Source organism: Oratosquilla oratoria, chromosome 7 (genome assembly GCF_046742065.1).
Source record: "Oratosquilla oratoria isolate Oo_2021 chromosome 7, ASM4674206v1, whole genome shotgun sequence".
NCBI lineage: Eukaryota > Metazoa > Arthropoda > Malacostraca > Stomatopoda > Squillidae > Oratosquilla > Oratosquilla oratoria.
In genome coordinates, this window is record NC_134783.1 from 63,333,952 (window position 1) to 63,361,267 (window position 27,316).

The 27,316-nt window shown below is 38.5% G+C and overlaps 1 protein-coding gene across 1 annotated transcript; it reads left to right on the forward strand.

Moving 5' to 3' along the window:
- The first annotated feature begins 1,325 nt into the window (after nucleotides 1-1,325).
- On the forward strand, nucleotides 1,326-27,095 carry mei-9 (DNA repair endonuclease XPF mei-9). Its single transcript, XM_076188355.1, has 17 exons — nucleotides 1,326-1,391; nucleotides 2,376-2,499; nucleotides 4,370-4,549; nucleotides 5,813-5,910; nucleotides 7,179-7,261; nucleotides 8,386-8,538; nucleotides 10,046-10,308; nucleotides 11,149-11,357; nucleotides 12,341-12,483; nucleotides 14,540-14,854; nucleotides 15,193-15,294; nucleotides 18,179-18,316; nucleotides 19,839-20,072; nucleotides 22,904-23,077; nucleotides 24,145-24,291; nucleotides 25,655-25,750; nucleotides 26,281-27,095. The coding sequence occupies exons 2-17, from the start codon at nucleotides 2,432-2,434 to the stop codon at nucleotides 26,524-26,526; spliced, it is 2,649 nt and encodes an 882-aa protein (XP_076044470.1). The 5' UTR covers nucleotides 1,326-1,391; nucleotides 2,376-2,431; the 3' UTR covers nucleotides 26,527-27,095.
- Nucleotides 27,096-27,316: the final 221 nt, after the last annotated feature.

Genomic DNA, 27,316 nt, shown 5'->3' on the forward strand with positions numbered 1-27,316 from the left:
CAATCCCCTTTAGAATTTCAAAGACCTGCATCAAGTCACCTCTGAGTCTACGCTCTTTTAGGGAAAACAAATTAATATGTTTTAGTCGATTTTCGTATGATTTATTTTTGATATTTGGAATCAGTTTTGTGGCTCGCCGTTGTACTTTTCCGTCTGTCATTGTCTTTAATTAATGAGATTAGGTGACCATACGGAAACAGCATATTCAAAATGTGGACGAACTAACGATTTATATAGCTTGTTAGTGAGTGATGGATTTCTGAAATCAAAAGATCGCGCAATTAGTCCTAGAATCTTGTTTGCTTTCTCAGAGGCTGAAGCACACTGCTTGGATGATTTGGTAAATGACGTGGTTTTCTTGCAAAGACGATGTAAAGGAGATGCAATCCATCAATTGCCATGACCTTGCGTCCAGTGACTGTCATACGTACACTACCCCAACCATAAGTGCCTCTTCACTCCTGCTCTAAGGTTTGGGTGAGAGTTGACAGAATTCGTAAGAGTTTGGAGGTTTCCTACTCTGGTCCTTGTGACGTTATTCGACGTGAACACAATTACTTCATCTTTAGTCTCCCTCAGGGCGAAACCTCGGTTTCCATAGATCGATTAAAACCAGCTTTCCTCCCTAGCTACAGTAGGACTCAGCCTCGCATTGATGACGTAACTCGGGATCTAAGATGGCGGACGTTCACCTCTTGTAGTGGCCGGTCACTACATGGAATATCTCAACGGTGTTTCACTTAATCACATTAGTGATTCTCGCCACCACATAAAGCTAAATTTTATCATATGAGGCACAGAATTGGTACTCAGCGAATCTCTTATCCTGTACATTGTGTATAGATAAAACCCAAATACAGGATCTACTAACATCTGGTAAATCACGAGCCAACTAAAAACAACATTGATGTTGAACATATTTTCCATTGATTTCCACCTTAATTTCTCATTTAAATAGAAATATATTAATTTTACAAATAATTGATCTGAATATACGCCGCTGATTTACCTAATGTAATATACGAGATTTGATTTATGCTCGAGTTTTCCCGTCTCGGTATCTATATTTATCAAGCAGCCTAATAATAACTTCTGGATATTATGGACAAGATGCGCCACAAAGCGTCAACCTCAAGGTGTTCACCTAAATTATGGACGTGACATCTGTTTCGGCACTTCTTTCTGAATTTTTATTTCTTTTTTGATGTCATGTTCTTAAATAAATTCATGTTTTGTGAAATGTGTTTGATTCTTTGAACCATTCTATTGAATACTTAGTTCGGAGCTGCATGCGACAGTTTCTTTAAAGTATAAGACCATGTTATTACAAATGTAAACATGTTGTCTGTTTGGTATAAACAAATTTTGATGGGTAGTTGAATTCTTGGGAGGTAAAGTACTAAAGATATATAAATACATGCATGTTATCCTCTAGAATCGCGCATATTAAGCAGAACTATACGTATTTAAAACTTGTGAATTCATACTCCTCAAATAAAAGGCAAAGAGAATCTTGGTTCCAGGACTTGGCCGTATGCATATCGGGCTATCTTTATGTCTGGATGAATGGTACCCCACAAAATTAAAACTCAGACTTATCATATTCCTACCAAAGACCACCTCAGTATTGATAGTCTTGAGATAGTCGTTTAAGAATCGTCCGCGGACACGTGAGTGTAGCTTGTACTATCCACCATGCCCTCCATCCTGACATCTTCATCTTGATCTTCATTAGTTAGTTCTCACATACTTGTCTTAAGGAAATCCATTATCCAATCTAAGAGCTTGCCTCAAAATCCTCCAGACATTTCGGCTCTGGACGTTTCAGCTCCATTTATTATATGGACTGCTTTTAAGTGATGTCTTATTTCAACTTATCATATTTTAGTTAGAACATCTTCACACAGACAGATAGATATGTAATATGTCACAAATTTGTATGAGGCAGAGACTTGGGATTTGAGAGAGGCAATTGAAGTTGGAAATGAGGTAAGCAACCTACCATAGCTTGTGAAGGCCTCAGCTGTACTGAACTGAAATGTCAGGGTACTTAAAAGGTAAACAAGTTTCAGAGGGATCTCCACTATGAAGTGACATGCCACATATTACCACAAGGCTTGATATCCATGATCTTCACTTTGAAAATATATTTGGTTGTCTACCAAAATGTTTATTTTCGTTTTACGATTCTCGCACATAATTTTGGATTCATGGTAGTCAGGGATGCTAGTTTGTTACTCACATTTCTCTTTACTTCCCCCCTTATGTAATGGTGCCAAATTAGCTCTTATCCAGTCCTTTGTGTATTTACCTAATTGTATTTACCTAGTGTGTGTGTATACATATATGTATATTTATCACATATTATTTTTCAGATATGATAGGAATGTTGCTTGGCCTTAGATGAAGACAAGAAGGAAATTTGAGTAAGATGCTGGAGTATGAGAATCAGATGTTTCTAGATCTTCTTCATGAAGATGGTCTTCTTATTGCTGCAAAGTTAGTATTTAAGGCTCCTCTCACTGGATGTAAATATAAAGTATAATTTAAGATAGAATGCTTACCTTGTCTGGATGAGGTCTGTAGGAGATACTTTTTTTGGTTGAGTTTTTGTATTTATTTGTAAGCAACATTATGGCAAAATAGGTGAATCAATTAATGTAAAAGTTTGAGGAAAAGTGGGCAATGGTCTTAATGTGACCATATGAAATTTTGAGAATGGTGGGGTAGAAGTTAAGGTCAAGATCACTAAAGATGTGAATATCACTTTTTTGCTGTACATCCTCAAATTGTTTAATTCATTTCAGTATAAGGCCAAATGATTTTAATTTTATTTATCAGTTATAATGTCATACATCACAACACTGAAAAATACACAGAACTTTAGTGGCTTATGTGTTGCATTGTCACAAAATTGGCTTATAAGATATCAAATATTGACTATCACTTGGCATACTTTTGACCCTAAGTGACCTTGAAAGGTTAAACTCATGGTCACACATATTTACAGGGATGTAACTTAAACATGGTTGGACATAAAGGTTTACTGTTATCAACAATGAGTAAGTTGTACATGATACCATATGATCCTTACTTTAGTAGAGTTGCACTTTGATTAACTGATGCAATGCAAGACTTGTAGTACTTGGTTCCATTTGTTGTTTATTTATATACCAAGGGCTTTTTCTGCCTTACAAGGTGGTAGCCAAGTCAAAAGGCATGTACCCACTCCCACTCATCTCACTCTTACCCATTCTACTCCCAACCACCACATGCTCCTCTCCCTCATCTTAGCTCCTCATGGATGATGGGTCATCCCGATATCCTGCCCACAAGGATTATCTGTTTTTGTAGGGATGACCATTTGTTGTAGAATTGAAATTTGTCATAATTGTCTTTATTACTGAGGATGTATCATAGAGATGAATGAAACAGTCTGGCAACAAACAAAAAATAAAGTGTGTCACTTGAAAACGAATAAGATAGCATGACAGCAACTAGAATAAAAAAGTGTTATTGGAAATGGATAGGATTAGGGATGACACGTTTCAATTCACATAAGTCAGTCTTCTTATTTTTCTTTAGTTATTATCACTTCATTGCTAGTATTATTATTGTGATTTACTAATTTCTTGAATTTTGACTTTGGCTACCTCCCTTGTAAGGGAGAAAACCCTTGGTATATGTATGTATGCATTATTAACAACAATACAATAGTAATATCAGCAATGAAATAACATTTCATCACCAATGTCCTGTATCCTGCCCACCTGGGTGGTAGGCAGCTATGGATGATCTTTCATCCACGAGGATCTAAGACAAGAGGGAAACAAGGGTAATTGATGGGAATGGAATGGGTGGGAGTGGGTACATGCATTTTTAATTAGACACCTCCCTTCTTTACTTCTTCAGGACAATGATGCCTATGTAGGTGTCATGAGGCAATTGTGGGTACACAAGGATGCTGGCATTGCTGTCTTGATTATATATATATATATATATATATATATATATATATATATATATATATATATATATATATATATATATATATATTTGTAGTTGTACACAAGTTACTCCCAGATTCTGTGAACTGGTTTGATCACATTTTCTGGGTTTATTATTACTCAGAGTAAAAGAGAATGAGTAATACAGCAGTGACTTTATATTTCATAATGAGAGTAGTGTATCGTACATATGGCAGCCAATGTTGTGCATGAGATTTTGACCCGTACTGAAGTGGTTAAGGGGGAAAGGGCCCTTGGTATATGGATAGATTATTGTTGTCTTTAAGGTTACTCTAAATTATTTATAAATTATTCAGATACTGTATGTGTTTTTTGTAGTGGCTAAATGGAGACTTTTTCAGAGGGCTCGGACTTGAGAGTCTCTTGGTTAGTTTGATAACAACCTACAATGATCCTGGAAATCTGGTTCTTGTGGTTGGAACAAGTCCAAAAGAAGAGGAATATCTTCTACAACATCTGCAGGAAAATGAAGTCTCACCCATCCCCAAAAAACTTACTTCAGACTATTCAGTTGGAGAAAGGTAAGTTAGAAAAGTGATCAATATCGTGTGTGTATATACATACATATATACATATATAACATATATATATATATATATATATATATATATATGTATATATATATATAGTTTGGGGTGTGTGAAAGAAGGAAGTTGAAGGCACATGTGGGTAAAAGTAAGGTGATGAGATATACAAGGAGAGGCTGGCAGCAGACTGGGAGTGAGTATTAAGGGAGAGAGGCTGGAGGAAGTGGACAGTTTCAGATACTTTGGTGCGAATGTGGCAGGAAAGGGAGGAGTGGGGGTGGAGGTAGAATATAGATTGAGAGAAGAGCGTAAATGCCTTGGGGGATTAAAAAGTAATGAGAAATAGACATTTGGGAATGGATGTTAAGAGGAGATTGTATGAATGAGTGATTGTGCAGACAGCACTGTATGGGGCAGAAACATGGAACATAAGAGAGGAAGAGAGAAGGAGTTTGAATGTGTTTGGGATGAAATGCCTGAGAAGTATGATAGGGGTTACTAGGCTAGATAGAATGAGAAATGAGGAGGTGAGAAGGAGAACGGGGTTTGAAAAAGAGTTGGGAGATAGGGTTAATGAAAGAGTATTAGAATGATTTGGACACAGGGAAAAAATGAATGAAGAAAGATTAGTAAAAGAGGTGTGGAAGGAGTGAACATGAGGGGGCATCCTAAGTTAAGATGGATGGATGGGGTAAAAGGGGCATTGGGAAAGAGGGGAATGTCTGTTGAGGAAGGTGGGAGAAGACAGAAGATAGGGGTGAATGGAAAAGGGTTTTGTATGGATGATGCTGTGATGCATGAGGGGGAGTGGATGGGGGATGGGGGGTGAGGGAGCATTTATGAGAAATAAATTGATGCAGCCTGATGGGATTTCTGCCTATCTTCTTTTCTGCATGAGGGGATGGAGAGGGGGGTCACTGAATTAATGAAGCGGCCTTGCTGTGGATGTGCTGTGTCTTGCGACACTGCTTCTGACCCAGGGCAGTGGACAAGATGCAGGGATGACCCGTCATCCAGGAGGTGCCAAGATAAGAGGGAGGGAAGAGGGTAGAGGGAGTGGAGTATGTAGGGGATGGAATGAGTGGGAGTGGTTTCTATGCCTTCTTTCTTTTTGGCTACCCCCCCCCCCCCAATGTAAGGGGGAAAAAAGCCTTTGGTATGTATGTATGTATTATGTATGTAATATTTTCTGTATTTTGTGTAGGGAATATGTGTGTATTAATTTGTGAATTTATATATTATTTTTCCCTTTCTAAGGTCAAATATATATATGGATGGTGGTGTGCTCTTTGTTACATCTCGGATCCTGGTTATGGATTTACTCATTGAAAGAATCCCAGTAGATCTTGTCACAGGTTAGTGTTCATTGTTGACAGTCACAGTAACTGACATAAACTGATAATGCTCTTCCAGGGTGCACAGAAGTCACACCCAATACTGAAGTAGTACTGTTGTGTTCTTGGCCCTTTTTGTAATGAAGTCTTATTGTAAACGTCTTTTTCATTCTATCACTTTTATTCCATATTTCTTTTCATCAGACTCACTTATTTTCAATTCAAGACTATTGAGTTTCTGTGTTCTCCACCTGGGCATAGCACTGTTGCTGATACAGTTTACTTGAATCTCTTTCCACTAATACACAACATCCCTCTTTTTCTTTGGGTGTACTTCCTTATTTTAGCATTTTTATTTGCATATACCTGTTTAGATTACTACTATATACAGCTCAGTCATCATATTCATATGCACTGTGTAACACCTTATTTTTTTAGAACCAAAGTTGTACTTAAATTTTTTCCCTGGCTTCTTTACTAACTGCTGACTAATGGTCATTGCACATGGTCATTTCATGTGATAAAACCATAGAGCTCTTGGTCTAAACTGCTTAGAACTTTCTTTATCCCATGATCTTTCCCATTCTCTTCCACTTCCTGTTACATGTCTTTACTCCCTTAGAGGAAGGTACAGAGTAGTAGTTGTGCCAGCTGTTAAGTATGGAAGTGAAATATGGGTGATGAATGAAAAAAAAAATGTAGAAACAATAATAATGAGATTTTTAGGGCTGTGCATGGAGAAGAAATATGACAAAATTAAGAACAATAAGAGAGATGAATGAACAGGACTAGAAATGGGATTGGGAAAAAGAGTAGAATAGGACATCTGAGGATTTGGTCATGAGAATGGATGGAAATAAATTTCCTTAAAAAAATCATGAATTGATGATGCTGGGAGTGAGAACAAGGGGAAGACCAAGGAAAAGGTGGATGAATGGGGTAAGTGAAGCCATGAAAGCTCACAATCAAGATGTTGAGAAAGCAGAAATGTGCATGAATGACAGTAAGCCAGAGAAGAATGTGTAGCCCAAAATTATAATCTGTTGCTTGAGAGAGGTGTGCTGAAAATGAAGTGGCAGTATTTTAAGGGAAGAAACAAGTTGCAGTTTTTGCACATTTAAAATTCAGAAAGAGTGAAAGATATGAATGTGATGGGGGATTAGGATTTTCTTCTTCCATGCCTTGCCTCCTTGCCCTGCAGGTAACAGCAAATGATTTGGAAAAACATAGATACTTTAGTTATTTCAGTTTAAAGGTTGTACACAAAAATAAATTAATTTGCTTCACAGGTATCATTGTGTGGCGAGCACATCGGGTCATTGAGTCCTGCCAGGATGCTTTTATTCTACGCCTCTTTCGCCAGAAGAACAAAGTAAGTTATGCTCACTGATCATATTGCCTCTTTCTCTTCAATCTTTCAAAGTTGGCTGACCCAGTGCTTTTGATCTTTCCTCATATGGTTTATCTGCCAGGCTGGGGACAATTTTGATTGCTGCCCTTTGTACAAATACATACATATACCAAGGTTTTTTTCCCCCCTTACAAGGGAGGTAGTCAAAGTCAAAAGGCATAATTCCACTCCCACCCATTTCATAACCACCCCTCCCTCCCTCCCTCCCTCCCTCCCTCCTCCTTTTCTTGGCTCCTCCTGGATGACAGGTCATCCCTGCACCTCACCCATTTCCCTGGGTCAGAAACAATGCAGCAAGACACAGCATATTCACAGCAAGGCCACTTCATTTAATTGGTGACCCCCTCCCTTTCGTTCCCTCATGCAGAAAAAGAGAAGATGGGGAGAAATCCCTTTGTGCTGCGTCAAAATATCATTCACACATAACCATTCCCTAACCCCCCTATCCCCCACCCACTCCCTTCCATGCATCACACTATCATCCATACACAACCATTCTTCACTCACCCCTATCTTCGGTCTTCTCCCATCCTTCCTCAACAGACATTCCCCTCTTTCCCAATGCCCCTTTTACCCCATCCATCCATCTCATCCTTGATCTCCCCCTCCTGTTCACTCCATCCACCTCTGCCTTCCACACTTGTTTCACTAATCTTTCTTCACTCGTCCTTTCCAGGTGTCCAAACCATCCCAATACTCTTTCATCAACCATATCTCCCAATTCCTTTTCCTCCCTGCTTTCCTCCTCACCTCCTTGTTTCTCACTCTATCCAACCTAGTAAGTCCTATCATACTTTTCAGCCATTTAATCTCAAACACATTTAAACTCTTCCTCTCTTACCCAGGCAACAATACAGTATCTCTTTCTTGAGTGAGTTGTAAGGTGATCTTGTGGCTGTTACAGTTTACCTGGGAGCTGTGAGTCTCCTACAAGAGAGACCTGTGGGAATAGATTAATTGGTTTACTGCTAGACTTAGAAATATTTGTTTGCAAAAGTAACTCTTTGAACTTTTTGATATAGGCTGGTTAAAATAATTGAAGAATGATTTTTGCAATGAACATGAAATTGGAATTTTGTTCCTAGACAGGATTCATCAAAGCTCTGTCAAGCAGCCCTATGTCCTTTACTGTTGGTTTTTGCAAAGTGGAGCGAGTGATGCGCAATCTTTTCGTCAAAAAACTTTACCTGTGGCCCCGTTTCCATGCAGATATAAATACCTGCCTCAGTGCAAGGAAGGTAAGAATATATTTCTAAATTTTGACACATATGTAAATAAAATGAATACTTTTTCTGTAAAGGTGTTTTCCTTAATTGAATAAAACCTTGAGATAGTAGCCAGAATGATACCAAAAAAGGTCTCCTTATGGGATATGATAAAGGAAATACTGTCATGGTTGATAGAGAGGTCTTAAGTCTGGTCCAGAGACTGGATGTTAAATTGAAAATGAGGGTGCTGCATGCAAGAATTTGACTTGTACTGAAGTGGTTAAATATGGTTGATAGAGAGGTCTTAAGTCTGGTCCAGAGACTGGATGTTAAATTGAAAATGAGGGTGCTGCATGCAAGAATTTGACTTGTACTGAAGTGGTTAACTATGGTTGATAGAGAGGTATTAAGTCTGGTCCAGAGACTGGATGTTAAATTGAAGGTGAGGGTGCTGCACACAAGAATTTGACTTGTGCTGAAGTGTTTAAATATAACAAAGGGAAAGTAAAACAAAAGAAAGCAGAAGAAAGTGTGTGCAGTATAGGAATGAATGCAAAAAAACACTTGTCATTTGAAGGAATGGATTGTTATGTTCTTAGCAATACTTGAAGTGAAGCTTTCATTTTTATCCAATATGTAAGCAATCAAAAATAATGTATCTAACTTGTGTAAAAAATTATTAGTTTTATCCAGTAGTAAAAAATCATCATAATTAACTTATTTACTGGCACACATGGGCGAAGATGAAAAAATATCTATATTATGTTGTAGAAATAATTGTTTACAAAGCTTTTGTGGCATCTAGGAGATGTAGTGTGAACATACAGTATTTTGTGTAGGATCTCACTGCAAATATATTGAATGTGTCATGTATACTACCTTTGCTTTTTTTGAGTGCCCACAACATGTAAAACTATACACGAATTTAAGAACAATTTAGATACTGCGAGATACAGAGACAGGACACCACGAACATTGCTCCCTTTCCCATAAGATACAACTAGGTAAATACAAAGATGCACCAGTATGAAAACTTCTTCATAGGTATAACAGTTCAAATTGATAGCCCATAGCTATGCTGTTTATCCACACATCTTGCCTGTTGTCAGAGATATTTAGGGAGTTGAGACTACTCTCAAAAGACGATGAAAAACTCTTAATATTGCTGAACGTCTTCTGTTTTGCTACAGGATGTTTGGGTTGATACAGAATCCATATTGTCATCAGAACTAATACCAAGAAGTAGCACTATATGCTGCCTTTTAGAATGCAGATTAGCAGACAATAATTTTGTCAAAAAGGCCCTCAAATAGTACTTTTGAGACAAGATTTGTTTTAAACATGGTTTTCGTGAAAATAACATTACAAAAGAGAAAATGCAAATTTGTACCTGAGCTTGCTTTATTTTCAGATGAATAGGCTAGTAGTTTATTCATCACTGGGTAGTTTATTCATCACTGAAGCTTTTGTATGTAATTTGTGTTACAGGAAGTACTTTTTTCTTCAATTATATGAATAATAATGAATATTTTTTCAGCCTGAGGTGATAGAACTTCACTTGACTATGACCAATAGCATGAAGCAGATCCAGATGGCAGTTCTTGACCTCATTACAAACACAGTGCAAGAGCTCCGCCGTTCAAACAACACCATTGACATAGACGAATTTTGTCCTGAGAATGCAATATCAAGAGCCTTTGAAAAGATGGTGAAGTTGCAGTTAGAGCCTATCTGGCATCAGCTCTCTATACGGACCAAGCAACTAATTGCAGACCTCAAGGTTTTGAGAACCATTCTTGAGTAAGCATAACAACATTTAGATTTTACTTGGTTTTGGGGATTGGAGATAGTTAAAGAAAATGGTCACTGATTAAGTGAAGTGGCCTTGCTTTGGATGTACTGTGTCTGCTACATTGCTTCTGACCCAGGGCAGTGGGCAAGATGCAGGGATGACCCATCATCCATGAGGAGCTAAGATAAGAAGGAGGAAGGGGCAGTGGAGGGGAGTGGAATGGGTGGGAGTAGGTACATGCCTTTGACGTAGCTACTTCCCTTGTAAGGGGGGAAAAAGCCCTTGGTATATAGATAGATATACCACTGTCTGCTAGTGGGCTCTGCTGTAGAGGTGCTGTCTTGCTGAATTGCCTCTAACCCAGTTGTTCTTAACCTTTTTCAGTGCCCTTAGTACCCCTTGACATCTCTGAAACAAATTCTTGTACCCCCATCCAATATAAATACAATGCAAACATATGGAAAAGGATTAGTGATACAAACCTTGATGAGAAATTAGATATATTCCATTACTGAACAAAGGTACTTATTTTATTTCAAATTAGAAATGTTAATTAGTAGGATACAATAAATGCATGTTATGTTTTCTCATGGTAAATAAACAGTACCATTGCACTGGCTATCATGTCTCGTACCTCCAGGATTAAGGTTTCGTACCCCCAGGTTAAGAATCACTGTTCTAACCTAATTAGTGGGCAGGGGACAAGGGTGACCCATCATCTACAAAGAGCTAAGCTAGAAGGGACAATAAATGGGTGTTGGAATGTATGCCCTGGTTGGGCCACCCCCACCCCTTATAAGGAGGATTTTTTTTTTTTTTTTTGATATATGTATGTATTGATTTTTCAGATATTTGTGTCAGTATGACTGTGTAACTTTCTACAATCTTGTGAGCTCACTGCAAACAACAGAAAAGGCAATGCAGAGTGGTGGATGGATGTTGCTGGCATCAGCTGAAACCCTCTTTGTTAATGCTAAGCTCAGAATCTTTGGAGAAAACAAAGCTAGTCCGACTAAAAAACAGGGCCCACAGTCTTCCAATAAGGAACCATTTACTGGTATGTTACACTGACTGTATTCAGGTGAAATCACAGGGACAGCTCAACATATCCAAAGAGTGTTTTGGAAATCTCATAAACATTTATTATGTTAGTCACCTGTCTCAAACAATAACATTGAAAACATTGTTTGGCAGGCAAATGAATCTATCATCAACACACTCAAGTATTAGGACATTCATGACTCATTGTTTATTAAGATAAATTTTACTACTTGTAAATTATTTTTCCATGCATCATAGTTTGTTTGACCCTGCTATACTCTTATATTACCTTGTTCACATAATTGCATGATGATATCATGAGAGTGATTAAATGCCATAAATTAGGGTGATGGAAATTGTGCTCAGTTTTTTTTTTCTGATCAAATCACATAGAAATTTGAACAAAAATTTGGAGATGATGATAGTTGTCGTCTGCTGGAGCTCAAGAAAACCTCAGGGAGATCACAGGTTCTTTCTCTCTGGACATTACAAATATTGATAACCAGGCAGAATTATCCTGTCCTTAATGTAGCTCTTTGCACCTTTGTTTGGTTGCAGTAGCTGATCAGACCAACCAGATTGTCTTGCAAGGTTATACATGGTTAGGTGCACAAATTTCTACATTTTGTATTTTACACCATTTATGGTGACCCATTGTTTTGTGTCATTAATCCATGCTCTAATCCATTCAAACACTTTTCCTCCTATGCCATGGGCTTTAAGTTAGTAGTCTCTGGTGGGGCACCTTGTCGAATGCTTTGCTAAAGACAAGTTAAGAGTAGTCCTGTTTTTCTTCCTAGAGATCTTTGGCAGGGCTCAAGAGCAGTGCTGACTACTGTGGGGGTCTGTGAATTTCCAGGTAGTGAGACTCAGGGCAAGTTATTATTATCATAATCAGGAAACATTGGTTATTATTGAAGCTGCCTTAGGGAGCAGGGCTTCAGTGCTAGACTGCCATGTACATACTACAGGTACTTAGATTTCTTTGTGTTGTTGTAGAATGCAAGCTGGAAGAGAATCCCAAATGGCTGGCGTTATCGGAGATATTAGCAGAGGTTCGTCAAGAAGCAGTGGAGAGCAAGGACACAGAGAAATGTCTTATTGTCACCCAGGATGACAGGACAGCTCAGCAGCTCAAAGAGGTTGAGTTTTTATATCTTTTGACTTTGGGTATATTTTGTAGGTTGTCTTGTTGCTAATACCATTATTTTATTCAAATAAAGTACTGAGTGCTGGATATCATGATTACTATATCCCTTTCAGTTTGGGATCTGTCCTGCTGATAAATAGAATTATCTATTGTTAGTCAGAAGAAAATCTGCATGGTATGTAGCTATGTATAAAGACTGAAGCAGGAGTGAGTGATCATATGCTTTAAATATACCATATGTAATAATGATAGCACTGCATGTTGGAATAGTGTGTCAGTAATAACCAGCACTCCCATCCATAGTAACAGTCACACCAAAGAGATGGAGTCATAAAGGTAGTAAAGGAGAGATTCAAGGCAGGTAGCAGAGTCAAGGGATAGTTGAGGTTAAAAGTGATCCACAATCTTCTTTGAGGAAATTAGTCTCCAATTATAGAAAAAAAAAATACTGAGTGACTTGGTCCTTAGGGGTGTCACCAAAGTCTCTATAATATTGACTGCATAAACTATGCAATCATTATCCTAAATGGGGACTGCCTATTGGAGTTGTGTTGTAGACCAATTCATCTGTTTCTCCAGTCCTTAATTACAGGAGACATGAAGAACCCAGAAAGCTGGCAAAAGCCACTGGCCACTCAATGAAAAAAAAATTGTGTAGCTACATAGAATGAGTAAATGTTAGAACATGTTGTATAATGTGCTCGTGTGTTTTTGTGTAGTGTCTTACCAGGTTAATTCCGTGTTGATACTGTTTTAGTGTGGGGTTTTGGACTGAATATAAGCATGCCAGTTCAGTTCTTGCTTGTCTTGGGGTGGTTTCTCTGATGGGTTGATTTTTGGAAGACTTTGGTGAAGCATAGGATTTGCCAGTCTATTAGAGTGTTTGTTTTGTGATTTGTATGTATATTCATTCTTCCATGGAAGTGTAGTGGGGCTTTGGGGTAGGTTGTTGTAAATGTTTAAGGTGCTTTGTCTTAACACTTATCTGGATCTTTCGTTATGTAAAAAAGTGGAGGAAGGATAGTTGAAGTGGATACATAAAGATCTTGATCTTGGGCTCATACTAAATGCCAACAACCCCTTGGGGCTGCATCTCCAGGTGTAGACAAAGGGGGTGGTGGGATTTGGGGACAGGCGTTGGAGAGATGATTCTTTTCAGTGTGTCTCTCACAGGACCACTGTATTCAGGTTTCCCATTTCTTTGTGACATATGTCATGCACTCTTCACCCATCCTACACACATCCTTGTGGCATTGATTTAATGTACTTATAGAAAGTTTGTTAGCTTTACTGAGACTTGGTCAATTAGGTTGCAGTGCATCATCTAGATGGCTTAATATTATGCCATTTCAGGCATAGCAGCAGATATATATATATATATATATATATATATATATATATTGAAATATGGAAGACAAATGAGTGGAAGGGTGGTGAGTTAAACACAGAGAACAGTTGGAGTTTTATTCACTGACGTTTCGTCCGTACCAGGACATTCTCAAAGTACATACATTTTCAGAAAATTAACAGCTTATATAACCCATCCTTGCTGAGTTCCCCTCCCTCTATCATCCGTCCTCTACCCTTTTTCATGTGACTCTGACCATGTCACTTCTCCCTCCGTTCTCAATTGTCCTTTTTACCTCCTTGATAATCAGAGTACTTTCCGCTCCTGCTAATTTTATAAACCCTTCCCTATGGTTGATGCAGGGGTGGGAAGTAATGTAGGCTGCCTCCACTATTTTTCTTTTCTTTTTCTCTAGACCTTTGAAAAAGAAAAGAAAAATAGTGGAGGCAGCCTACTATTAACAACAACAGATTAACCTTTCAACTATTAGTATATTACATCAAGGGTTCACTGTACAGTTAAGGCAATAACCTGTTCCATGAGAGGGGTGTACTAATTAACTTGCAGTATTGCTGGAAAAGAAAAGAGGTGTAGTTTTCATGTACAGGAGGGAGTGTGTCAATGTATAAGTTAGAGACTGAAATATAGAATAAGTATACCAGTCATATCATGTGAGCTTTTTAATCCATATTTTTTTCAGTTTCTTATGTTTGGTGCCCAGCCCGTTTTACAACGACTGTTCTACAGTACTGTTGCAGTCAAATTTGGCATACCAACTCCATCAACTTTACCAGGAAAGACGACTAATCAGAAAGGAACAGTGCTCAAGGAAAGAAAAGACAAAAAGGGGAAAGCAAAGGGGAAGACAAATGAAGAAGAGGAAAATGCAACTCTAACACAAATTGCAAAGAAATATGATTTTATTGGAAAGAATGAGACAGAAGAAGACACAGAAGAAGTGGAGTTTATGGAACACTTATTCCTATCTCCTCTTATTCTTGTGCAACCACTGAAGGTGGGGAATGTTTTTACTTATTGCTGCTGAAGATATAAGCACATTACTGAAAAAAAGTATTATATATATATATATATATATATATATATATATAATTCATACTGTCCATCAAAATAAACCTCATGTGAGGACAGAGACTTTATCAGTACAATATTTAGGTTGTTATAGCTTTATCAAATACTTGATAAAGCTGTAAGAAGTGAAACATTGCACTAGTAAAGTCTCCGTCCCCACTTGGTGTTTATTTTGATGGACTTGTTGGCAGCTGCCAGTTTCATACAAATTCATACATTGTTTAAACTCTTCATAATTTCTATGCATTTTTACATTTTACACAGAATGCAAGTGACCCATTGTCTCTCAATAAGATTCTCAAGGAAATGCAACCCAAATACATCATTATGTATGATCTTGATCTCAGCTTTGTCAGACTAGTTGAGGTAAGTAGATAATTACAATATTATTTAACTTGAATATGGAATTTTAGTAATCAGTCTACCATTCATATAATAAGTATATATGGAAGGTAGCCAAGTCAAAGACATGCACCCACTCCCGCCTATTCCACTCCCATCCACCACCCTTTCCTCCATCTCATCTTAGCTCTCTGTGGATGAAGGGTTATCTCGGTCTCCTGCCCACTGTCCAGGTCAGAAGCAATGCAGCAAGACAGAGTATATCCACAACAAGGCTGCTTCACTTAATTGGTGACCCTCCCTCTCTTTTCCCTCATGCAGAAAATAAAGAAGACAGTGAGAAATCCCTTCGGGATGTGTCAAAGTATCATCCATACACAGCCATTTTCCACTCACCCCTGTTCCCTGCCTTCTTCCTTTCTTGTTCAACAGTCATTCCCCTCTTGCTCAAAGCCCCTTTCATCCCATCCATCCATCTCATCCTTGGTGGTCCTCTGAAGTTCATTCTATCCACCTCTGCCTTTCACATCTCTTTTGCTAATCTTTCTTCACTCATTCTTTCCATGTGTCCAAACCATCCCAATACTCTTTCATCAGCCCTATCTACCATCTCTTTTTTCCACCCCTGCTCTCCTCCTCACCTCATTTCTCACTCTATCCAACCTTGTAAACCATCATACTTCTCAAACACTTCATCTCAAACACATTTAAACTTCTTTCTACTTTTCTCAGACTCCAAGTCTGCCCCATACAGTGTTGTCAGCACAATTACCCCTTCATATGATCTTCTCTCTGTATCCATTCCCAGATGTCTATTTCTCATGACACTTTTCTAACTCCCCAAGACATTTGCTTCTCTCAATCTATAATTTACCTCCAACCCTGCTCCTCCATTTCCTGCTATATGCAACTCCAATTTCTTAAAACTATTCATTTCCTCCTACCTCTCTTTTAAGTCTTACTTCCAAGTTGCTACCATTCTCCTTTGTACATCCCATCACGTTACTTTTACCCACATTTACCTTTAATTTTCTCCTATCTCATATCTTCCCAAATTCTGTCACTGTCTTAATCACCCCTCTGAACCTACCACAAGTGCAGTGTCATCCACAAACAACAACTGGCTCACTTTCCACTTCTCTCCATTTTCTTTAACCAACTCCCGTCCCCTGCCCATTACCCTTGCATTTACTTCCTGTATCACCCCACCCATGTACACATTGAACAGCTGTGACATTTTCTCCATTTCTAATTGTAACACAGGTTCTACTGCTCTTGTGAAAACTCAATTGCCTTTAACAGTTTTCCCCCAATCCCATATATCTGCAATACCTCCCACAGTGCCTTCCTGTCTACCTGTCATAAGCCTCCCCCAAATCCATACAGGCCCAAAAAACATCCTTTCCTATTGCCAAAGCCTTCTCACAAATCTGCCTTACCACAAAAATCAAATCCACACACCCTCTACCTTTCCTAAATCCAAACTGCTTCTCACCAATTACTCCTTCTGTTCCTCTCCTAAACCTCACAATTAAAACCCTCCCATAAGCTTTCCCAACTACACTCAACAAACTGATCCCTCTAAAACTACTGCAGTCACATTTTCCCACTTTTCTTTGGAAAGCAGATCTATACAGGCTCTCCTCCAGTCCTTTGGTAGTCTCCCCACCCTTAGGCATACATTAAACAACCTTACTAGCCAGTTCCCTATTACTCTGCCTCCCTTTTTGAGACACCCTGCATGACACCCATCCAACTCGGGTGCCTTACCTGCTCTTGATATTTTCAAAAATGTTTTTACCTCATCTTTTTTTATATCTCTTCTCAGTTTCCTCTCCCATTGCCATAATATTTTTAGCACTTGCCATTGCCACCATCATTCCCTCTTTATCCTCTTACACATGAAACAGCTTTCTAAAATACTCCATCCATCTTCCCCATACCACCTCCACTTCTTTTAACATCTGTCCATCTGTACCTTTTACCTTTTCTTCTTTACCTGACTCGCCTCCCCATCCTCACTTAACTTCCTTCCAAAACATATTTTTATTACTTTAAAAAATTTCTGTCATACTCCTCCCCCATTTTATGTTTTGTTTTACTTGAAGTCAAGTCAAAGCGAACATATTTAATTAATCTTAATCCATATGGGGTATTGATTGCATAGAGTAAAGGTAATGGTTTTTGGGCATAGCAGTGTGCCTCCTGGCATATGCTTCTCATAACCCACCTTCTTCTGTGAACATTATGTGTCAAATTCCAGAGATGTTCTGAAGATATAGAAGAAAAATGTGACATGGTGAACAGCTGCTCTGATACTTTTGATGTTGTGTTAGATGAAGTTATGGATGAAGATGCATTGTACAGTTGAACTGACAGATAGGCAGGTGGGGTGACAGTATAACTTTGGGCTAAAGTCTATGACCAAATTGTATTTTTCTCATTGGTTATTTGTATGGCACTGTTTTCTGTGCCACATCTGTAGCTCAGAACCAGTTAACTGTGCATTAGGTGACTTAGCTGTAGTTGTATTTTTAACCTTTCCAGTATGAGTCAAATATTCATGTGCATGTGATAGGCTGCCTGATGTACGATGATTCGATGATGCATCACAATGTGTGCTCTATAAGATATAAAGTTACAGCTGTAATATTTTCCTCTCATTCTTTTTCATCCTGCATGTGGATACCCACAGAAAATGTGATCAAGCCTATTCACAGAATGTGGGATCACTCAGCTACAACTACAAAATAAATGTAATCAGGATGCCAGTGCCAGTGTCCTCATGTAACAACTCATGCCTCAGGATGTCGATGTTGGCGTCCTTGTAAGCTAAGGATTGATTATGACTATATTACAAATAGATGAATTTATTTTGTGAGTCCTGTTTTTTCTTGTCTTTCTTTAGTCATGGCAAGCCAGGCAGGCTGAAGAGCAGGTGAAAGTGTATTTTCTGGTGTACAAAGGTACAGTCGAAGAGCAAGTTTATTTGACCAACATTAAAAGGGAGAAAGATGCTTTTGAATATCTCATCAAGGAAAAAGCTGTGAGTAAACAAGTTTGTTTGTTAACAAGTTTTAACCCTTCATCTTTTGTGGAAATCAGGGCCACATTGTGGCTACTTGTGTCAAAATTTGCAATTTTCAGTATAGTAAATCTTAGTTATACGTTACATATGCATTCCTGAAAACCTTACTGCAAATTGAAACTACTGTATACCAAACCCATTTTATAACATGTAATAATAGGATATGACAGACATACCTTCTCCCTGCTTTTTCAAAATAACTAGTGGGTACCATATCTGTGAATCAAGGGTAGTAATTACCAAATACCATAACTGTGAATTTACCGGATAAAGAATTACCATATAAGGACTCACTGTACAATATTTTTTAATAAAAATCAGGGAGTATCATCATTAATATTGTATGCTGAAGAAATCTCCACCATCCTACCTTCCCATAAATGTTGCAATGCCCTTGCACCTCAGTTTTTACAGTCCCACACTGAAGCTTACTTTTACCTTCTAGTTTAATTTCACTCATTTCTAATATGTCTTTCTTCTATCGAACATACTGCTATTCTGAAAAAGGTGGAAAAAGAGAGTCACGGGCCTCATTCCGAGTTTATTCCTGGCCGGTTTCGCTTGTAGCTTCTTCAGAGGAATGTTACTCTGAGAATAAAGCTGGCAGTATTCATAGTTGGTTGACTCCACGTTTACAATGAATTATTGAGTGAGATTTTGTTCTATAACTATGTATACTGCCAGCTTTATTCTCAGAGTAACATTCCTCTGAAGAAGCTACAAGCAAAACCGGTCAGGAATAAACTCAGAACGATACCTGTGACTCTCTTTTTCCACCTTTTTCAACTTGTCACAATGTCTCAACATACTGCTATTCTCTTCCTTGTTGCTTTTTCATGTTCCACATCTTCATATATTCAGAGGCCCAGTTACCTGGGCTCTAGTTGGAGTCTTCCTTCTAGCCCATGTTCTATGGGACCAGTGGCGGGAACTTGTGTGCGATGGTCCTGCAAAATGGGCAGTAAAACTGCCCATTTTCAAAACCTGTCAACCCCCTCACCTCCATCAGGAGGTGCAGCCCTGAGGGGCTGACACTCTGTCTCTAGACTGGGACCAGGCTCTCTCTCAATCAACTTCAACTGTATTTCTAACACTTTTTCACACATGGGGAGCTGGCAACCAGTGGCTGCTCCCCTCAACCTACAACTTTCAACCTCTCACATGGAAATAGTTCCACACTGATACAACACAGACAACAGTCCAAAGTTTCTTCCCGGAGAGGTCTGTTGTGGGAGGGCCTGAGGACTGTTGTCACTCCTGTGGAGCAGCATAATTTCCACTTTGTGAAACTTGAGGTAACAGTTAATTAACCATCTTTTACATGGACTTCCCTGGGAAAAATGATAAGAGAGCGGGGATTCCCAGTTCTCCCCTTCCACTTCATTTATTTACTATCTGTGCTTGGCAACACAGTGGTAGGATTTTTATCCCTCGCTATAGGAATTGGTAAACTGAATAATTGTCTCTCATTGACTTACAGAACATGATTGTACCTGAATATTTGGATGGGAAGCAAGATGATCACCCAGATCTAATTCGAGATGCCAAAAAACCAAGTGAAACTGTTCCCCAGAACCAGATTACAAGGAAGGGTGGTCAGGTAGAAGAGCCCCAAAAAGAGCAAAGAGTCATTGTGGATATGAGAGAATTTCGAAGTGAACTTCCAGCACTTTTGCACAAAAGAGGAATAGACATAGACCCTGTCACCATTGAGGTAATTTTTTTTTTTTTTTGATGAGTTGATTATTTCAAAATATGTATTTTTATGTGGGGAGTCTGGTGACTGAGCAGACTAGAACGTATGGAGATGACACAACAAAGGTGGTTCAACTCTCCAAGAGTCAGTGCATGACATCAGTAAGGGCAAACAGTCTCAAATCCCAGAGCTCTGACAAGGCTTATGCTTAGCTACCTTACTATGTAGGTAATGGGTTCTTCTTTTCCTCTTTGTGGGACCAATGAAGGGTACCTGCTTATGGTTGTCCTGCAAGATGGTGGAGCCGTCCAGTTTCAAAACCCATCAACCCCATCACCTCCATCAGGAAGTGCAAATGCAGCCCTGAGGGGCTGATACTTGTTCTCTAGATTGGGCCCAAGATCTCTCTCTATCAGCTTCAACTGTATTTATTACACCTTTTCAGAAGATGCTTCCTTTCTACTAAATTCAGCTAGTGACATAGAAACAGTCCTACACAAATACGACATAGACACCAGTCCAATATCTTTTCCCTGAATGAACTGCAGGAGGGACCAAGAACCATTGCCACCAACTGTGGGGTTTTAAGTGTCCAGTTACTGAAACTCAAAGCAACAATTATTATTATTTTTCTTTACAAAGAGAAAAAGTCTCCCACATCTAGTAAGAACCACACTGACACATTCATGTTCATGACACAATCCAGGATTGAAACAGGAACAACACAGAATAAGTATGGTTACAGATTCAAACTGTATCAGATAAAACCACCAAACAGTGGACACAAAACCCCTTATAATGCATGCCCTCATGTTCCTTGATATATATATATATATATATATATATATTTTTTGTGTGTAGCCAGGTAGGATATTTTCTTGCAGGCAGACGAGGTTAAAAGCTATTGAGGATTCATTTTTTATTATCTTCTTGTGTATAGTCTCTATACGACGAATATTTGACTTATCATTTTCTGTAAGTCTGTTTAGGAGATCTCTTATATTGGCCGACGTTTCGGAACTCTCTTGTTCCATCTTCCAGGGCGATTGGTTGTGTCAAGTTTTCTGTGTAGGTTATATATGGGATGTACGGATCATGGACACTGTGTCGAGGAAAATTTGGATGCTCATTGGTGAATGTTAGCCAATGAGCGTGCGAGTGAAAACAACGCACGCTCATTGGCTAACATTCACCAATGAGCATCCAAATTTTCCTCGACACAGTGTCCATGATCCGTACATCCCATATATAACCTACACAGAAAACTTGATACAACAAATCGCCCTGGAAGACGGAACAAGAGAGTTCCGAAACGTCGGCCAATATAAGAGATCTCCTAAACAGACTTACAGAAAATAATAAGTCAAATATTCGTCGTATAGAGACTATACGCAAGAAGATAATAAAAAATGAATCCTTAATAGCTTTTAACCTCGTCTGCCTGCAAGAAAATATATATATATATATATATAAATATATATATATATATAGTTGCAGTATTTGATCAATCAATCGGTCAATCTGTTGCACCTAATCTCTTTTACAGAAGACCTGAGAGTGCTTAAAGAGTGTAAATTTGAAATCTGCAACCAGGTAATAGAAATATTTAATAAGTCATTAGACACTGGTTTTGTGCCTATTGCTTGGGGGCAGGCAACATTACATTGTTCCTATTTTCAAAAAGGGAGATTAATCGACTATATGCAACAACAGGTCAATCAGTTTGACATCAGTTATAGGTAAAATGCTTGAATCAATAATAGATGTTAGAATCAGAGATCACATTGAGAGATATAATTTGATTCGTGACTCACAGCATGGTTTCTCCAAGGTTAAGTCATGTGTGACTAATCATCTATCTTTTCACACTAAAGTATAAAAGGCATTAGATAACAATGATAGTTATGATGTTACTTACCTTGACTTTAGCAAAGCATTTGACAAGGTACCCCACCAGAGACTACTAAATAAAATCATAGCCCATGGCATAGGAGGAAAACTTTTAGAATGGATTAGAGCTTGGATCAGCGGCAGAAAACAGCAGGTCACCATAAATGGTGTAAAATCCAATTGGGGGAGTGTTTCTAGTGGAGTTCCCCAGGGCTCTGTTTTGGGTCCCTTATTGTTCATTATGTACATAAATGACTTGGACAATGGGATTAATAGTGATGTCAGTAAGTTTGTGGATGACACTAAAATGTGATGCCAAGATTCTGCAGGATGACCTTAAGTTGTTCACAGGGTCAGTTAAATGGCAAATGGACTTCAATATCTCAAAGTGCAGTGTGTTAAACACAGGGCTACATAACCCTGAAAACAGATATAGCTTAGATAACATGTTTTTGGAGAAAACCGAGTTTGAGAGAGACTTGGGAGTTCTAGCGAGTCCTGACCTTAAATCCAGCTAACAGAGCATTAGGTTTCATTGCTAGCATGGTTACAAATAAAAGTGCAGAGCTAATTACCAAACTCCACTCTCAAAATTTTTCCATCTAGAAGCTTTGCCACTTAGAATAACTCTTTGTCTACGATTGTTTAACCAGTTACTAATCCAGGTTAATAGGCTACCAGTTATTCTATATGACACTAATTTAGCAAGTAGTCTTTTGTGTGGGACGGTATGAAAAGCCTTTGCAAAGTCTAGATATATTAAATCCATGTTGTTTCTTTTGTCATAATTTGAGATGATCATGTAGAATTCAAGTAGGTTAGTCATGCAAGAATGTCTCCTTCTGAATCCATGCTAGCTGTCATTTATGAAACAGTGACTTTCTAAATGGACTATGAATATGTATTTAAATGTTATTCTTCCTTTAAACTTCTCTGATACAAAGAATTGATTGTTACAGGTTGGGGATTACATCCTGACTCCAGATATTTGTGTTGAAAGGAAGAGCCTGAGTGATCTGATTGGGTCCTTGAACTCTGGTCGCCTCTACAACCAGGCACAATCCATGACGAGGTTTTATAAAAAACCCATTTTGTTAATTGAGTTTGACCAGAATAAGCCTTTTCATCTGCAGGTTAGTAACAATAAATAATAATAAATAAAAAATAAAATAATTAATTGTATGGATACAAAGGATAATTTTGAAAAGATCAGTGAAGGGTACTGCGTGCTGGGATGTTTTGGGCCTATGGAAAGAACAAATGAGGAATGACTAGCAAAAAGAGTGGAAGGCAGAGGTGGATGGATTGCACTTGAGGGGAAGATCGAAAATGAGATAGATAGGATGGGGAATGTCTGTTGAGCAGGAGAAGGAGAGGGCAGGAGATAGGTGCGAGTGGTGGATGGTTGTAAATGGATGATAATCTGATGCGACCTGAAGGGATTTCTCATCTGTATTTTCTCATGAGGGGACAAGGAGGGAGAGTCGCCAATTAAATGAAGCAGTGGGTGGGGGTGGGGGTTGGATGAACCAGCTTGTTGGGTCCTGCTGTGGATGTGCTGTGTCTTGCTGCATTGCTCAGGTAGTGGGTAGGGGACAGGGATGGCAATTCATCCACAAGAAGCTAATAGATTTCTTAAAAGGGAAACAAATGGGTGGAAAGAAGGTGGATGCCTTGACTTGTCACCTCCCTTGTGAGGGAGAAGAAGCCTTTTGGTATATAGGTAGACCATGGAGTTGTGATTAAAAAGAGGACATTGTTTGAACTAATATGTTTTTGGAATATTTTATTTTTTCAACGACATACAGGTAGGTGCTTTAGCTTTATGATAAGACTTCTATAAGACTGAATTTCTGCCTTGAGTAATGAAGAATATGATCAAGTTTTTGTTTTGAAATAATAAGAACTGCATCTCTATATGTTGAAAGGAATATGAAACTTTTAACTTGTTTCAAATTTTACTTATCTACACTTTTTTGTTATTTGATTGTTGCAACAATGTACTTGATTTTAGATTTTTTGACCCATAATTTTTAGAGATGTTTTAGCATGCACACAACTTTCACAGGGCACAGGTATGTTGAATACCTCATCACAAAGGAAGCTATGAAATTTTACTTAAGTACACTACCTAGTAGTTCAGGAATTTATCCTTTCATTGATATCCAAGCAAAGAATGTCATGAAAATATTTTTTTCAGGGTCGGTTCTTTTTGTCAAGTGATGGTTCTTCTTCATCAAAGGACGTAGCAGCTAAGTTGCAACTACTTACTCTTCACTTTCCAAAACTGCGATTGTTGTGGTGCCCATCTCCTTATGCTACAGCAGAAGTTTTTCAACTCTTAAAGGTCTGATGTAACTTTTCACAAATTTGTTTTTTTCTCACAGGTGGTTGCCAGTAATTGATTTATTTCTCAAGTAAACAGTCAGTATGGGATTCCTATTTGGAGCACCTGTGCCCCTTTAGTTTATGATCTTACCCACAACCTCAAGTTTCCATATGAAAACATTTACACACTTAGATTGCAAAACAACCGTTTTAAGCCAGGCAACCCATATTAAAACAGTTAAAGACAAATCCAGAAACACAAGAATTAAATTACCATAATTTACCATAGATTTATACACTCTACAAGATATTGAACAGATCATCTTACACCGTTCAACATTCACAGATTGCATGCATCCTAACTCCATCTCAATTATAAGTTCAGGTTAACCAATAGTTAGCTATACACAAGGGTTTTGAGGCATCACCTAGTTGCATGTTGCAACATTGTTTACTAACAGGGATTGACTGATGTCTTTTGCAAGTCAGTGTTACCAGGATAATTAATATCACCAGTTGTTTAAGTACTTCTTCCAGACAACTATCAGAGCATGCATGGACTCACTATTCTATATGAATATTTTACTGTAGATCAATATGGGATGTGACAAAAAAAATGAGACTTTTCTTATAAAAGTTTTATTGCAAAATCTACAGAGAAATGACTCATTGTCCCCTTCAAAGTGATTCTCCCCAAAGTTAATACACTTCTGTATTCACTTTTGCCACCCATGGAAGCACTTGGCAAAGTCCTCCTCTTTAAGGTACCTCAGCTCCCTCATCATAGTGGCCTTGATCTCTTCTACAGAGTTGAAATGAATTCCTGTTAGGCTAATGGTCTATGTCCATGTTGGACCATCAAATGTTAGGCTGGTTGAGGGCAAACTCTGGTAGAGATAGAGTTGGCTTTATTAACCATGAAATGTTGGGTGCCAGTGGGGGGAAGGGGAAGGAGGGAGGAGGAACTATGTTTCAAGTCATGTCTCCGGCACTTTACCCTCTTTTAGACAAACATTAAACAACCTCACCAGCCAGTCCACCATTACTGTATCTCCCTCTTTTAGACACTCCACATGACACCCATCTAACCTAGATGGCTTACCTGCTTTCATCATTTTAATAACTGCTTTCGCCTCAGCTTTCCTTATTTCTCCTCCATTGTCCTCATTCATCACTGTCATTTTCCTAGCATCTCCCACTGCAACTACCTTTCCCTCCCTATCCTCCTTCACATTTAGCAACTCCCTAAAATGCTCTGCCTATCTTCCTCTTACTGCCATCTCTTCCATTACCATCTCTCCATCTGCACCTTTTACCTTTTCTTCTCTACTTATATATGGAAATGTACTTTAAGAAATATTTTTTCAACTCTCTTGTTTTAGACTGATAAAGAACAGCCAACTGTCGAGCAGGCCCAAGCCATTACAGCCGAGAGTAATCCTGATGCTGATATTGAGAAGTTCAACCCTCAAATTAAGGTATTGATTTGATTGCATACTTAGTGTTGTACATGTAGTTCCCCTCTCCATATTCTTCTCATGGGTAGCCAAGGCAAAGGAGGAGATTATGGGAAGAGGACTCCAGTCAGAACCATAGCAACTGGGTCTTACTGTGTGTGGTTGTGGAACAAGTGAGAGTAAAAAGGAGATTGATAGTATGTTTGCTTTTGGCCTGAGCAATGTGATAGGGGACAAGGTTGACTCTTTATCCTTGAGGTGCTAAGATAGGAGAGGCAGTGAATGGGTTTGAGATGTATGGGAAGGAGGTGGAGATGTATACACTTTGACTTGGCCACCTTCTCTCAATGGGGAAAAGGCCCTTTGGCATGTATGTGTGTATGATGTAGCCTTTTATCAACTTTACTAATTTCTCTATCTTCTGCCCGACAACTAATATATTTAACTTGAGTTTATCCATTTGCCTGGTAACTGAAATATCACAGTGTTTTGTCTTGTATGAATGTGGTATATCAGAAAAATTTATTTATTTATTTTCTCCCCTCCTGTAGGATTTCATCACCAAGCTTCCAGGTATCAACACCAAAAACATGTACACAGTACTGAACCGTGTCACGAATTTGGTAGAACTTATGACTTTAACCCAAGAAGATTTAACAGATATCTTGGGCAATAGCAAGAATGCTTTGGCACTGCATTCAGCTCTCCACCACACAATGAAACAGCCCATAAACCAAGACGCTGTTAGAGGTAGAGGCAAATTTACGAAGAAAGGAGTGAAACGGTTCAGAAAGTGAGCAAGACTGAACTTCTGAACTTCACAAGTTTGTGCCTCCCATCCACAAAGAAACTACATTCCCAAAAATGTCATTTTTGTAAGGGTCATCAAGTATGCTCTTTCATACTTTCTGCAGGGGAATAAGAGTTTCAAAATGTGTTGCTTCTGAAAGCACTCAGGATTAGTATGTCTGCCGTCTTGGTCTTTGCAAAGTAGTACCATAAGGTCTATTTTTCCTTTGTTAAATTCCATGCTACAAAAGCCCTCTGTGAGGGGCACCATCCTAGCCCCCCGATAGGGGGTGGGGGGGAAGTGAGTGTGTGATGTTAAACCATATCATCATCTTTTTCCGTACCCACATGTGTTTTTTCCCTTACTGTATGAGAAAGACTATATGTATAGAACAAGTACTTATGATTATATTGAATATTCAAATGAATTTTTAGAAACATCCCAGCCAGTGATATTTATGCGACAAATGGATTAGCGACCAGACATTTCACCAGCAGAACCATCTTATGTATATTTATAAGTAAAATGTTTTGTAAGACCAATTTATAGAAATGGAAATGAATTACATAAATGTTCAATTTATATGAATGTATTTGTTTAACCTTTTCACTAGATTTTAAAACTTTAGTCATGAATTATTGACATCTCAGTTAACCCTTTAGCTGACCTTTGGCTTTGTTTATTCTAGATAATACAAAGCAATTTGAAGCTCGCTGGCTGAGCGGGTTAAGGCATCGTTACTTGCGGCGAAAGTCGAGGTGAGGATGGTTCGAATCCTGCCACCAGCAAAGTTGAAC